Source organism: Colletotrichum jinshuiense, chromosome 7 (assembly GCF_051148585.1).
Source record: "Colletotrichum jinshuiense chromosome 7, complete sequence".
Classification (NCBI taxonomy): Eukaryota; Fungi; Ascomycota; class Sordariomycetes; order Glomerellales; family Glomerellaceae; genus Colletotrichum; species Colletotrichum jinshuiense.
Window position 1 is genome coordinate 363,087 of NC_139314.1, and position 15,722 is coordinate 378,808.

Consider the following 15,722-nt stretch of genomic DNA (forward strand, 5'->3'; position numbering starts at 1 on the left):
TGTATCTCTTGGTTTAGCAAAGTGAGGATGCACACTTTGCGGAGATGGGGCCCTTGGGCTTCATAAAGAAGTAGGTGTGACAAATCGAAGTCTGCGCCGCCATGTCCAAGAACGCGAGCTGTGTGCTCCTCCTGGTATTCATTCCGACATCTTATGCGAGTTGGAAGTGCGTGGTTGAGTGCAGTACTGGGCGGTCGAGGCCATGGAATGTCCATACCGTTTGGCATGTAACTTGATATTTATGGGTTGATTGGACGTGGTTTGTTCATGAACACAACATGAACAAAACCTTGATGCACATAGTACATGAAAATGAAAACCTAATAGAAGTTTATGAGGTAGTGTTTCCGATATAAGAAAGCGCAAAGCCTTCAACGAGTTGGGAATGGAGCTTGGGTTGTCCAATCCTGAAGGATTGTTCATTAGATGGCATGGCTTGGTTTTGTCGCCACAGCGCTGCCAGACATGCTGACCCATTGGTATCATTCGTGTCGCTTAATTTCACTGTAATTGGCAGGAGATATGTGTGCGGGCCAGGAGTTTGTAGAGAGTGCCCAGCTGGGTGGTCAGAAAAGCTGACCGGAGTCCGAGTTTTGAGAGGCATATAAGCGATGATGACGACAGACAGGGCTAGTTGCAAGGATCTTATACCACCCCACGTAGACATATCTAGATGATTTTACAGTCCACTCGGATGATTTTGCCTAGAGACTTCTCGTTGGGACGACCAAGAGCTGGATATGGCCGAGGGCGGTATTGATTATTGAACGTGCGGTTAGGCGGATATTTTCACAAAGCGGCAGATTCCTACAATTTCTCATACATCTCCAATCCAAGTAATTTGTCAATAGTCAATCTACTCATCCTGGATTTCCATCGCCACTCCAATATCTTTAGCCAATAGTCACGCTTTTTGGGCCACGAGAGGACACTAGGCAGGTAGTTAATTATGGACGGGCTATGTAACCACCCTTATTGGAGGAGAAGACATAGGGGAAGAATCAGCCAAGGGTTTCCTTACTAGAGAATCACATCTGTCATGCATTACATGTTGACAACTCCATCGACCCAACGTTCTGTCTGATAACTGCCGCAGTCCTTAGCTAAACGCGACGGATCCTCGGAAAGTGCATCCCTTTCCGGCCTATTTTATAATTTTACAATTTAGGTTTTGTCATTCTACTTGTGCAAATATCTATTTTATTGCCCCAGTCAGAATGCAGCAGTCTCGAAATGCACTTTTTGCTCCCTGGTAATTCCGTATGATATTGGGAGATTTTTTACGGCACGCAAACGTGGATTGAAAACGCCTTCTATATGAATACCCTACATGAACCATCCGTGAGGAGATTGGGGAAGTTGAACACATATTCGGACGACGGTAAACAGACGAAATGAAGATGATACGGCCACGTGTTTCTGGACCAGACCATAGAGTGTATAGAATAGGAAAAGGCAAGAAATGAGAAAAACAAGATAAAGCCCAACTCCCGCGTCATGTCATCCCAAAAAAGAACTTTTGCTCAATCACGCATCTCTTTCAAGCCAGTCTCGGTCTCTCAATCTCCCTCTTTGAGGAAACGAAATGCTTCCTCCAAGGGTGTTCTTCTTTGAACCCCAGCATGGTTTGGATCTTCCTACTCGAAACCGGTGCTTCATAATCTCCCATCTCGCGGGTAAATGGCGTAGAGGGGCTCACGCGCCTCAAGAAATCAGTCGTCTTCTCTTCATTCGTAATCTTCTCGTTTGTGGCGTTGAAGACTTGCCAGCCCAGACCATCTGTGGAAACACACAGGTGGCACATTTGACCCAGGTCCCTGGGGTCAATGTACGACCAGCCATGGACGTCCCAGGACTCCGGCTGCTCGACATAGCTGACAAAGCTGTCGGCATATTTGTTGGGTTCGACGACGGCGCCGATGCGAAGGCAATAAATGTCGACGCCAAAACGGTCGGCAAAGCTCCTGGCAACTGTCTCTCCCACGAGTTTGGACAAGGCGTACGGATCGGTGGGGTTGCAGTCGGTGGTCTCGTCCATGGGGAACGAGTTGAATGCGCGGCGTCCCTCGGCAAATGTGACGCCGTAAACCGTGACGCTGCTCGCCAGGATGATCTTCTTGATCCCTAGCTTGCATGCGGCTTCAACAACGTTGTGAATGCCCGTAACATTGTCCTTGAACACCTCGCTGTCAGGCGCCAACAGGGGCCGAGCGTAGCCGGCAAAGTGGATGACGGCGTCAGGGATTGAGGACTTCTCCAGAGGTTGCGTCAGGTAAAACTGTGTGTGAAGCGCGCTGTAGACTTGTCCGGCATCTGTCACGTCGCATCTCATGGTGTGGACGGCGGGGTTGTCAAGCGGGACGATGTCCAGGTTGATCACCTCATGGCCATGCCGCAGGAGCTCCTGGATCACCCAGGGGCCAAGGACGCCGGAGCCTCCAGTAAAAATGACGCGCTTACCCATACTACCCTCTGGTTTGGCCCGAATTTTGGAAAGGCTTGCCTTGTCGTGGGAGGCGTCCGGTATTGGGTGCGTGTTGGCTGTCTAGGTATTGCGTGCTTCCAAGTGATTGTAAAGGAGGTGATGGATTTGTCAAGTACTAGTTTATATGGCTGTTCTTGAAAATTTAGTGGTACAAATAAGAGTTAAGATGGAGAGAAACATGGTGGAAATGGAATTACCGGGCACCGTATCATGTAATATTGCTGTAGGATGCATTGAGTGAGCGTTGACTGATGGTAAGCCATGGTAACTCAGGCATGGAGATGAAGGTAGTCAGAGTCCTGCACGGACCATCGATCTGGAGCGATGGTCCAAGCTCTCTGACTTGGGACGCCCTCAGCTCTCCAAATCCTAAAGGATGAGAAAGGATGCATGGCCTGTTTGATTGGTCACTATACGTACATGACTCCACCTTTCGTTAACCATGGGGTTTCCCATGGGGATTTCTTAATGCTGCAGATAATTGTGGATTGGATTGTATGAGACGTCGCATTGAATGTGTTATTCCCTTGAAGGTAACCACAAGGCATTTTATGTCCAGGGATGTTGAAGAATTGGCAGCGTTTGTATTTTATGACGAGTCACCTTACTGATTACGGAAGGCGGTTGAGAGATAACACTAAAATTTGTTCTGACACCTTCAAGGGTTAGCAAGTTCGGGAGCCTTCCAATAGCAAGGCTGCCGATCATACGGGGGTCACAATCTCTGAATGAGACATCTTACTGTGTAGATTAATCATCATAATGCTTCAAGTAGCATTGATGGTAGGCATAATGCTTCCGAACAATGTAGAAATGGTATCGTGTGGCATCAGCCACCCACAGCCCACTTCATAGACCACTTCGCGGCTGGGCTGTGGCACAAACGTACTTACAATACAACATTGCCTATGCCCCCTGTCATCAGAAGAGTCAACTCGTTGTCAACTCCCTTTCTATGGACTACATGAACAGATTACTTCTAGTCAGCCCACGATGGTACATCACTGTAGGTGGGGCTGAGAGAAATCCGAGTATGCTAAGAACGTGAAACTATCGTGTTCATTTTTTTGGGCGATTGAGAGGAATGTGAGTGGTAGATTTTTGTTTTATCATTCGTCAACTTGGTCTTGGTGATACTCGTACGAAGCAAAAAACAAATAAGCAACATTGCTACTTTGCTGACATAGCCATAACTTCCTCCAGCCAGATTTTCTCACCCCTAGCAACTATTGATATTATTTTCCTTGGAATACATATTGTACTAGCTACATAAATTTTGATTACAATCTTCAAATCGAGCCGAGCCACTCATCTAACCTATATGATAATTGTTCTCTCATCTCCCGATTCGAAAGTGCTATGCAACAATTGACTTGTCCAGATGATGCCACTTTTCCCCTGGAAACGGCCCCGAGAACCATAAAATCACGTGCAATCGATATTTTCTCTATCAAGCATCAATCCGGCGGTGCTGATAACCTATCAACATGCGAATGATACGTCGTCAATGATTCATTTCCTGGCTAGTCCCGGTGGTTGCATGAGTGTACCATTTCAATAGTTCATTACAAACGGTGTTGCAATCATATTAAGCCCATAGAGATATGTCTATCAAATGTAAGGCGGTTGTGGGCATAGACCAAAAAACAAGCGAAGCAAAGGGCATTGATAGCCTCATAGCAATAAGGTCTGGGCACATCTAGGGGTTGGAGAATAGGTATTATCTCCGTCATGAGCATACAAAATTACTCAACATTGCTCCAGCACTATGTCTTCTTCCTCAGACCACATGTAGAGGGTTAATCATAAGAAATAGAACGTGAACCTTCCAGCAAAATGGGGAGCAGTCACGTGACAAGTAGTCCATGGACACTAGATCGTATTCATCATCTACAGAAAAACTCCTCTGCGCCCCCACACATCGTAATATCTGTCCTTCAATAAGCAATAGGAAACAATGGCGCTCTTCCAGCCCATTGACATGACGATAGCCAAACCAAAACCTCGCTTCATTCAAGATCCCGAGACGCGACGGTTGCCAAGAGACCACTTATTGTCTCTTGCCCACCATGATGGAAGTCACAATTATCCCTACTGCTGGGGCTTTACCATATTCCGCACAACCTACACTCCAGGATCGGACGACACATTTGCGAAAGCTATTGAGCGGCTCGCAACCTACGCTAAAGACTTCGTCGACAGTGACATTCTTGTCAAGCGCCTGCCAAACGAAATGCCTAGAGACCCTTTACCAAATCAAGAGCTCTGGAGTCGATACTATAGCGAGGTTATAGAGGATGCAGAGACACTTAATAACGCTGGCGTGGAGGAAGTAGGGAGACGTTTTGACATCTGGATCAGAGAGCACTTTAACTCTGATGGCGGGAAACGCAACGCGCCCAACTCGCGCTTTCAACTCTGCCTGATGCTCGACCAGGAAGGCATCGACAGTGTTCTGGCTATGCCTGAGAATCCAAACACCCTCCTTCGGGACGACCCATACCTATTGGATCGGTGGGTTAAGGTTGTTACCGATCAGAATTGGGCTGATCGCGGCAAAGAATGCGCTGGCCGCGGCAGGGTATGGTTTCGAGTAGGGATCAAGATGTTTCTGTGGCCAATGTGGTTCGGCGCGCAGGATCCAGATTTCATTTACGAGGAAGTCGGCTGGGTTGACCAGTCTGACGGAGTTCTGAACTTCTGGGGTAAACGCAGTCGTTTCTGTGGCAGTCCTCTCACCCGAGGTTCCTTCTAAGACAGACACTGAGGCATCTGATTTCCACTAGAGAAATCACAAGAATGCTCAAAAGGTGCACATTTCAGAGCGCTTTTACATAAAAGTATCATCCTATACATACTATCCACTTTATTCAAGGATTGCGATGTTCATCAATACGTCATCGAAAGCTGAAATAAAGTTGGCCTACGCCCGTTGATGGATTTGAGCTGTTGGATAATACCTATTTAGAATTGATGGTATATGACTGTGTAACCAGCGCGGAAGCTACAAATGGGCTTATTCGAGAATCGTTGTGTGGGGTGGCCCCAACCATTTGCGGTTTGCCTGTGAGACTGCGGAAAGATTCTCAGCAGAAATGCCGGATGAGACTTTCCAAGTGCAAAATAGTTAACTGGATGTATTAGTGCCCAAGACCCTCACGCAGAGCCAAATCTTCAATCCGGCAATATCGGCCCATTTACATGGGGCTTCATGCACGTCGAATAAGTGACGGGGTCAACAAGTCAAGTGGAGTGCAAGGCAGATTGTGAATCTTGGCGCTGCATCATCCGTACGAGAGGGGTGGAAAGACGTTCTAGATTCAAAGATCTCCACACGTGCTTTTTGGTATGATTCGATGTACACGTATACGCACCAGTTGTGTTGGCCAAACTATATCGTATGTAAGCTGCCAGTTGGCCCCTGGCCCGTAGTGGGTTTTTGAAGTCTTGGCAGTGGCCGTTTCTGTCTAATCCTTGAGCCGTTCCAACTTCCGCTGGTGTGTACATCTCCGTGGTGACTCTAGCCGACTGTTGGCCGGGGTGCCGTTCCCGTTGGTCCGGATAATGAGCTCTTGTGCTCACCGACAACCGGGGTTCCGGCCAGGGCCCCATACCGAGCGCACGAATCCAGTGGGGCGAGATCCAACTTCAATGTAACTCATTAGTGTTGGAACACTCGTGTGTGTTGGTTCAATGATACAGGCCGAATGAAGCTACACCTCCGCCTCTAATCCTGGTTCTATCTGTAGGCATTGTGACATGAGGGGCCTGGTGGGTATTGCTGCGGTCAGGGCGGTAATCTGAGGAATACCAGGCTATGATGTGATCTTGTTGTCAGCTGGTACTGTCTTTATTCAGAATTACCATATTTGCGTGTGGTGAAAACAATTCCACATATGACCAAGAGGGTTGTAGATGAATAAGGAGGTTCGGTCCAAATTTTATGTACGTACTTGGGACAACTATAGGCTACGAAACAATATGACTTTCGGTATGTCGCTCAGTGGATCCCATTCCAATCTTTTTCTAGGTTTCCATCTCATCCCCCTCAATACTATGGCGTTCATTGGCCTAGAATTCGGCCAACAGCTTGGGCAGAATACACTGGTTGTTGTACTCCCACAGGATGGTCGAGAACTGTGCAGTCCAGGCGCCACCAGTAAAATAAGTGTTCTTGCGTCTTTGCAGCGCGTACAGGTTGGTAATGAAGCCAGCCTTGAGCTCAGAAGGAAAGACATGAAGATGCATCGCGCCGTGGTTAGACCAGTACTTGATTTTTGAGCCCCCTTGGCCCAGGTTGGGAACTGTACCAGCTGTGGAAACGAGGTTGAGGGAGTTCTTCACCATATCCTGGGCCTTGAGGCTGCAGAAACATGTACACGGAAGTTCTCACCGCCGAGATAGGTGAATTCTTCAACAAAGGGGTTGGTTTAGATCAGCAGTCTGGAGTTAATAAGAAATTAAACAGGACATGACGGACGGGGGGCCGCAGCACTTGAGTGACGACGTGGAGTGGACTGCCCGGCCGAGGAAGGTGACTTGGATGCCTCAGGGGTGTCAGAAATTCCGGGAAAAAACGTAAATGAAAGAGAGTCGCTCTTATTCTTGGTGTTTTGGATAGTACCTGGGACATGATCTCGCTAGTCCCCCTTCTCCTGCCGCCAGCTAATTGCCCTTGCTGTCACCCCCCTGTCTCCTTGCTGCTCTGCCATGAGGTCAAGGCCTTTGAGGTTGCTAAACATATTGAATAGTATCGTTATCACAGGGTGCTTTTCCTGCTACAATGCAAGGTGCTCTAAACGAGGGCAAGCAGCCGCAATAGCAAATTGTCAATTTTAAGGAGGCAAGTGGCTAGACCTATGTATGACTCGTTGATGTGGTCCAAGAAGAGGGTGACAAGTGGGAGCCGGTTTGGTAACAAAACCAAAAGTCTGTTCTGGAGCAGGTGCATCCTGTCCTTGTTGTTGCTGCGCTGAAGGTGTGGCATGGGCAGGCCCTCAGAGAGAGCAGATGGTGACACACGCAACCACACCAGTGCTACCCCTACTCCCACTTCATCGTGATCTAGTAACCTGCAGACATTTTAGGAGGCATAATTAACTGTGCCCGCTGAGTAGAAAAAAAGAGGGAGAGGTGGTGGTGGTGGCCGCTCCGAGAAATATATTTCCTAGTTGCTACGCAGCTGCTGTCGGCCTCGACATTCTCAACATTTTTACTAATGCTATATAAAACCTGCCAAATAAGATGACCATGTGTATTGCCTACATAAAGGATCACAGCTTGACAGTCAATGTGTCGGATGGCCGCGGATGGCCGCGGATGTCCGCGGATTGCCGCTAATACCCAGGCAATGCACTCTACATAATGAAAGTCTTAACCCGCCATACTGATAAGGTTTCTTCCGTGCCCACTGCACAGCCCAAAATTGACCATGGGACCACGTGGCAAACAGATCATCCAGGGATCTAGATTATTACACAAAATACACACAGTTACCTATCCCTTTACGCCCAACGCGTGTTTCGACATCAACTGTTAGATTACTCAGCCAGAATACAGGGAGCCGGCCAGCAGCAGCAGCCGGCCGCGGCAACAGCCGCGGCAGCGGAACCCGGAGATCCAACCTCCGAGCTGCCAACAGCAATATCTTCACTACTGCTGGTGCTGCCAACCTACCTAATTCTCTTCTACACAGATATACAACCACTAGAATACAGTACCAGTTTGACTTTTTGTTTACGTTCGATTACTTCCCGTACGGGTAACCTGTGATTCCAACATCAACATGTTTTGGCAATATTATCATCCAAGTCTGCATTGCCACGATTTTTGTACATATATAATGAGAAATGAAAACACCCAAGCCCCCCCCCCCCCTCAAAAAAAATGAAAAAGGACAGACCCCTAATTAGGGTGAGCATCCCCTCCTCACGCTACCCCATTCTAATATAACTAAGTGGCCTCCTTTCTCGACCGAGATAGCGGCTGCCAGATTCAGGGCTAGATGAGCAATTTAAACGGCAAATTTTACCATTCGTGTAATATTATGCTAAGGTTTATCATATTGAAGAAACCCTTAAATCTTTGCATACAGCTGTAACTAATCGAATGCTGTGCTACCCGCCCTAAACTCTATTCTTCAAGCAAATCATGCACCAAAAATGTTTAGAAATACGAGTTTAGAGCGAATGCCGAACAAGTCGGTAGGTCTTATCTAATCGCATGCAGATTGTATCATTAAACCTTACATTAGTGTATCCATCTAAGCCACTCTTTTCCGAAACAACTTACTCGAGGCCACTACGACTTACTCAAGGCCACTACTACTTACTCGTGGCCAGTCGCTTATCCAAAAGTTAGTACATGTAGAAATTACATAATTTAATATATTTAAGTCTTTTTCAGTTATGCTTACCTTTTCTGGAAAATAACCTCTACCACCTTATGGTAATTATATAGTTTGCTGGCTTGCTCCCTCTGATTTCTTTCTTCTCTCGTCTACCAAAACAATTTTGAATTCCATCAACCTAACTCCAACTAGTAACATCAAAATTAGTCTCTTTTACCATGAAGCTTCTTATTATCACTAGTCTTGCGGTTCTTATACGCGCTTTCCCAACCGAAATCGACAATACAAACCATCTAAAGTCTCGCGACCTTACCGGTTGTCTTTGCAAAGTGTATGTAGATGTAAAGACTTCAACTCTTGCTGCATACTAATCATAACCCAGACACGTTGACGGCATTGTCTTACAAGACACGATTCCAGCAGGATCAGGCCGAATCCAGCGGAATATGCGTATCGTCAACAATAACAATCAATTCTGTAGCGTTACATTCGACCGTGGAAATCAGAGGCAATGTGATCAAGTGAAGCAAATTGCTGGACCTAGTGGAGGAGACTTATGTAAGCCAGCAATAGGTGCTCTAGAATGCGTTAGCATCTTCTAAGTGAGGCATGGTTTATATACGGAGAATTGTGGATGCACTTGTGACGGGAGTGTCAGTTCAATCTGTGCGTGCGACGCATTGATGAAGAGCTTGTAGTTGTCAATCTTGATTTTAAAAATAGACTTTGATTTTTGATAAGCAGTTGCACGCCGTGGCGATGACTATGTCTCCCTACATTCAGAAATACAAGTTAGGCTTCAACTCTGGGTTGGTTGGCAGACAAGGCAGGTTGTTCTCTGCACCTTGGGTGTAACTCTCAGGAGACTCGTGACATCACACCCCAGACTGTATACCTACTGCGGATGGGGGGATGATCATTCTCAACCTGTCGATTGGCTAAGACCTGCAATATCTCTTGGTTAATATACGTAGCCTATGCGCTCAGGCATCAGTGATATCTAGCAGGGCACAAGCTTAGAGTAGTTACTGACAGTACCAAATTGCTAGAAAGTTAATCATACGGCCAAAATTACCCTCTAAGACGCTTCTGTGTCGGGTTTACCATGTTCCGCTCCGTCCCTTTCAAGGAGCAATGCCCACCACCTTTGGTTGCTGAAGCAATCACGAAAAGGCTGCCTCCGCTCCATCTAGAAGAGACTAGTGAGAGTAGGATTATGAGTTGGATTTGTGAAGACCAGCGACTATCTGGTGTTGTATGTTTTTGTTTTGTCGTTCCTCGTGTTCATTTTTGGGCCCATCTGGGAGATCTGGTGTACTTGGTCGTTAATGGGGGCCGCATATGTACTGTGGCACTTCAAAATGCTCCGTTTTCAGTTTTACGATGATGAAGAGCGGTGTAAAGCTTGAAGATATCACGGTCATGTGCTGCTGTAGACGTGGGCGATGTAGGTAAAGGCATAACGTTCGTCAACATTCGATGGGGCTTTTGAAAGAGTCGTCCCCCCCCTTTATCCCTCTTTTCGGGAGTACGGTGTTGGAATTATGATTAGAGCAGAAATGAGTATGGCGGAAGGGTTTGCAAACCAAACCCAACCGCCGAGTTCATGGCTTCGTAAACGGTAACCTTCAACGTTGACCAATGTTCCTCCCCTTATCCATTCCAAAACCTAACCTCTTCAATGCAGCGTCTTCCCTCTCCGCCTTTCTAAAGTCCAGTCGATGGCCCTCGGCAGCCGGACCAAGGATCTCCAATAACTGAACATTATGCGTGCCATAGTGATCAATGTTACCCCCAGGTCGCCCATCATACCTCCCCTTCCGCACTGACACGTTGTCGTCCGCAAATATTCTTAGCTCCTCCGGAATCCCACATTCCCTCGTCTGATGCTCTAATACCTTGATCAAATCGACAAAGACCATTGTGGCTGGAACCCTTACCCCAAAAGTCTGCAACACCGCCATCGTCTTGTGCATATAACAGCTCGCAAGACAAATAGAGGCATATTTGGAGGCCAACTCTTCGAAAACCTCTTGCGCCTTCGTCTTGGCATCCTCATCGTACATCTCGTACCTATGACGTACGCCTGTATCCAAGCACCATGGCCCCGGCCGGTATATCTCGTCCTGCTTGCACTTAGGCCGCTCTAGCTTCCGTATCGTTCGTCTGCAAAAGTGCCGTGTGGGGTGCGACACGCTAGGGATTGAGAACCACGCGGGATTGGATGCTGGGGAGAGGATATCGAGCTGGAGGGCTGGTGAAACGGAGACGCGTGCCGTCTTATATGCGATTGTGGGCTCACACGCGACGATGACGACTTGGTCGCTGTTCCAACAGGCTGCAAGCTTCGCGTTCTCGCCAGCGCAGTCCTCGAATCGTCGTAGTTCGACCTCGGTGAGTAGGCGTGCCTTATGGGCCATGGTCTGTATCACTGCTGCTTCGATAAGAAATTTTAGCTCGAGATGGTGGTAATCGCTCATATTGAAATCTTCTTTTTCTGAGATGGTTCAGCTGGTTTAAGTACATTGGGCTCTCATAATACATTTTGCTGGTGGCACAGCTGACGATGGAACTGAGTCACACGGGGAATGGTTTGAAACCGATCGATTTCCGTCCGCGCTCAAAGGGGAGCTCCACGCATTAATCACTTTGGGTCCAATTCCATCGTCGGTATCCTCAATGTAGTTAGTCTCGTTAGTCGAATAGCGGAATTCCGCTACGCCGCCTCACGCAAAGATCTCGTATATCTTCAGGGCTATGACTATGAAATCACAGCACTTTAGAGTATTGCGATAAAATTCCCGAGTAAAGATAATTATTATTGATTTAGGCCCACTATGTTACGGTCAGACATTCTTGAGTCATAATGACGTGGGACGTTCTGGCTAAATTCAAGTCCACTATGCTGCATTCCTCAACTGCGGCCGCATCATGCACTTCCCGGTGTTTAGAAAGCCATGGGGAAAGAGGTAAAAGGCTATTCTCATCTGCAGAGATTAACAGTGCCGTCTTTTTGCCTTACGAGCTATGCTAGAAAATCTCGAGCAGGCGAATTTTGGCAGAAATGAACTGTCTCTCCAGCAAGAATCTAAGCTCGATGAGATTTCGAGAGTTGTCGCTGAAGAAAAAGAATTCGGCGTTGGAATTCACAATGTCCAATGGTTTCTCCCGGAAAACCTGCTCTCCCATTTTCAAACCTGGCTCTCGCGCTGCGCAGCGGACTAATCGGCTGCGATTGTACATCTCACATCAGACCTTGAGAAACCGGTATCAATCACATGCTTGTCGAAGTGGCATGCTATTGTTGACCTTGGAATTTGTGTACAAACTTGTCATTGTTTGAGGGAATTATCGAAGGCTTGGATCGTATGGAGTCAACGGTGTATCCTCAATGAACAGCCGTATTTAATATGAGCCCAGCGACACCTGGTGAACACGCTGCAGATGAGCGGGACCGGATGGGGAGTCTTTTTGCACCTGGAAAAATGCATTATGTCAATCGGCCAACGTTATATGCATTAGGTAAATACAGAAGACGAGAGTGGCGGGGAAGTCTGGCGACTAAAGGGTCTTGGCCTGCCAACCGCCAACGTAATCTAATTGCAAGCGTTGCAGGATTAAAGATCAATATCATAATGTACCTGTTGGTGCAGTGAAAGCAACGAATCCACCTAGACGGCAATCTTTCACCATAGCCTTTCCTTCACGGCCCCCCAGTGACTCCTTTCTGGCCGAGAAAGGGATTCTTTCCCATGTGCTGTGAGATCGGGGCGGGTCTTCTAAGCACTTACTTCTGGGCAGCCTCTTTGACAATCTCCTTGTTGTCAATGTAAACCTTCTCGTACCTGACCATAATCTCCCCTTTGTAGAATCAATCCAACCCGTCTCCGACTCTCGTCCAATTTCTTAATACTCCAGATCGCTGGTAAGGCCCATCATGTGCTGGATATCCCCGACCCAATAAGTGAGGACCGCATGTGAGTTGATGACGGTCAATCCCAGGCGGAGCTTTTCCGCCATCGCGGCAAGAGCCTCAGAGACGTTGCTAGGGCAGAAGGTCTGCCGTCGTCGATCATCTACCCGTTAGCCGCGCACTAATCCAAAGGAGGCTCGCGTCGGGAGTACGACCAAGACATGCAAGCGAGGGACACTAACAATGGAATATTTGACAGCCTCGTGTCTCTTGACGAGCTTCACTCAAGCGGGGTTAATATTCTCGCAGATGTGCTTTTCAAACTCCTCATCAGTCTTGCTGGGGTCCTTGTAGTGCAAGGCGGAGACCTTGAGAACATCGCGAGAAGCCATATTGGGTGGAGGTGCAAAGGCGTGAGTGGTGGACTTTTGCAATCAAGGGAAGAAAAGTGAGGGTTGATGCGAGGGAAGGTTCTGAGGTGTGAGTGCAGGTTGTTTCCAATCAAGGATATAGGAATTGAAAGATGATTCGATTGGCGTGTTGGAGAAACTGTTCGCCACGACGGGTCAGTCTTAAGCAGGACTTTGTGTTTTTCTTTCTTCAAAACCCCGTCTCGTATTTGACCCTTAACCAACGACCCGCTAGGAAGCTTCTTGGCGAGGCAGCAAACTCCACGTCTACTGTACTCTCATTTACAGTCAGTTGGCGGAATAACGGTGACCAAAGTAGCGGAGTTTGTCACGGAAAAACGGCAAGCTCATCAAATGCGACTCAAAGGGTGATTCTCCCACGGACATCGCCCTATTCAGTGTTTCCACTCTGACAAGACGGGAGCTATCGCCGATTTAGGGGCCAATTTCCGCGGATCTGCCAATAGAGCCGGCCCGGTTATTCTCCACGCCACATCGGCGCGTATATACCATTAGAACTGCATTTGTTTTTCAATGGCGGCAGAGGGATATGGCGCACTGAAAGGACGGATTGGCACTTGGCAATACCCCAGACGCATCAGTGAAAATAGGATGATTGAAGATTCTCCAGGATGAAACAGCACGCAGCGGCACGGCAGGTTTGCACCGCAGACTTGTTCATGATCATTCGAGGGCCGGCGGACTCAGCCAACGCGATCCCGATGCCTGCATGTTGTACAGAAGATAAGACAGCCCACAACCGCTGCCTCGATCAGGCAGCGACACCGATATTCATTAGCCGGCCCGCTCCCGTCTACAGGGGTCTATCAACCACTGGCCAATGCGCAGTCCTGTCGTTTCTGCACCTCATACGGTGGTCACATCCACCGTGTCCCTATGGTTCGACTTCCTTTGACCAGTACTTCTTCCTCGGTATCTTTTTGCACAAATATGTTGAGCCAGGTGCCAAAACACGTCCTCCCGCCTTACTGGAACACGATAATCGGCACCGGCCTCACCTACGTTATCGCATCTCTTTTTGGCATCATGGCCTCCACCGCCGCGATCCTCGCCACCACTTCTACGGAGCTCCTCAAGGACAAGGGCTCCTATCCGTGGTACCGCTTGATCACTTCGCGTTCGTCCCGGCTATTCTACCGAAGATCCGGTGTCTATCAAATGGTAGGCTGATGCTCGCCCTCGTCAGTGGATGCGCGTGCACGTTACCTGCGCCTTCACCGTGTATCTTTTCTACTGAGTCTCTTGCCTTGTTGCTAGCGCAAAGATCATGTCAGTTTGATCTTGGGGGAGGGGCAGTGACGGGGCTCCCTATTGCGCGGGGTTGTGGAAGTTGGTTGGTGTTCAGCGAGTGAGTAGGGTAGGAGGATTCACAGAGAGTGGATGTGGAGAAGTGGATGACAGAGCACCTCGGTCCAGGCCAAGGCCGGCTCAATCATTGGTGCCAGCCATATCGGCGCGGCGTAATAGAATCGGCCATTTTGAAGGTATTAGTAATTGACCGCTAACGGAGTTCCAAGTCTGCTTTGTAATGGTAATGAGTCTAGAAGTTCTTATAAAGGCATAATGCAACTTACGGAACAATTTCCTCCATGCTATTCTGATATCAAGCCCACCTGACATCTCATCAATCTGATACCAATCTTCGCCATAATGCAACCCATTCGCGTGTGGATGGCGGGTGAGCATTGGGAAGCGTCTTGTTCCTACCAACTCATGCTTAGTTGTGCCCCTAGGTCCCAAGGAGACGGCCGGCCCCAATCCTTGGAAGGTACATGTCAAAAAGGTCGTTCATAGGGGACTGTGCTAATTGTCACGCTCCATTCAGGTCATCTTCGTCCTGGAGGAGCTGGGCCTTCCATACGAGATCAAAGTCATACCTTTTAGCGCCGTTAAGTCGGCCCCTTTCACCGACCTCAACCCTAATGGTCGAGTTCCTGGTGCGTTGCAAGCAGTCGTCCGTGTGACTATCCTGGAGCCGAACATGCTAATATCAGGGCAGTTATCGAGGATCCTAACCGGGATCTTGTACTTTGGGAGTCCGGTGCTGTGCTTACCTATCTCGCGCAAGAATACGACAAGAATCAAACCTTGACATACGCCAGAGGAAACGAGGTTCATCATATTAACCAATGGCTTTACTTCCAAACCAGTGGTCAGGGTCCTTACTACGGCCAAGCTGCATGGTACGTCTTTTCCCTTGCCTTGATGTTGATCCTTTGCAAACGGCGTATCTATAGGTTTAAAATTCACCATCCTGAGCGTGTTCAATCTGCTATTGACCGGTACATCAACGAGATCAAGCGTGTTTTGGGAGTGTTGAATAGATCCCTAGAAGGTAGGGAGTGGCTGGTCGGTGATAAGATGACAATTGCCGATATGGCTTTTGTGCCTTACAACAGCCTCCTGCACTTCTTTTTCGAATGCCAACCGGAGGACGCCTTCAATGATTTTCCCAATGTTGGTTCCTGGCATCAGCGCATGACGTTGAGGGATTCTTGGAAGATGGTCACAGAGTTAAAGGGTACTATCGAGATTAATGTCTAA

At 48.1% G+C, this 15,722-nt stretch overlaps 4 protein-coding genes across 4 annotated transcripts; 2 read left to right on the top strand and 2 right to left on the bottom strand.

Moving 5' to 3' along the window:
* Positions 1-1,540: 1,540 nt before the first annotated feature.
* EsH8_VII_000100 (NAD-dependent epimerase/dehydratase family protein) lies at positions 1,541-2,464 on the bottom strand (the record flags this gene model as incomplete). Its single annotated transcript, XM_083270233.1, has 1 exon — positions 1,541-2,464. One exon carries the CDS (start codon positions 2,462-2,464, stop codon positions 1,541-1,543), a length of 924 nt encoding a protein of 307 aa, XP_083127790.1.
* A 1,978-nt stretch (positions 2,465-4,442) lies between these two features.
* On the top strand, positions 4,443-5,240 carry EsH8_VII_000101 (uncharacterized protein; the record flags this gene model as incomplete). The annotated part of the gene is made up of 1 exon (XM_083270234.1): positions 4,443-5,240. The coding sequence occupies one exon, from the start codon at positions 4,443-4,445 to the stop codon at positions 5,238-5,240; it is 798 nt and encodes a 265-aa protein (XP_083127791.1).
* Positions 5,241-6,556: 1,316 nt separating this feature from the next.
* Positions 6,557-7,472, bottom strand: EsH8_VII_000102 (uncharacterized protein; the record flags this gene model as incomplete). Its single annotated transcript, XM_083270235.1, has 2 exons — positions 6,557-6,789; positions 7,343-7,472. The coding sequence occupies 2 exons, from the start codon at positions 7,470-7,472 to the stop codon at positions 6,557-6,559; spliced, it is 363 nt and encodes a 120-aa protein (XP_083127792.1).
* Positions 7,473-14,108: 6,636 nt separating this feature from the next.
* Positions 14,109-15,722, top strand: EsH8_VII_000103 (uncharacterized protein; the record flags this gene model as incomplete). Its single annotated transcript, XM_083270236.1, has 4 exons — positions 14,109-14,339; positions 15,004-15,115; positions 15,178-15,361; positions 15,416-15,722. The coding sequence occupies 4 exons, from the start codon at positions 14,109-14,111 to the stop codon at positions 15,720-15,722; spliced, it is 834 nt and encodes a 277-aa protein (XP_083127793.1).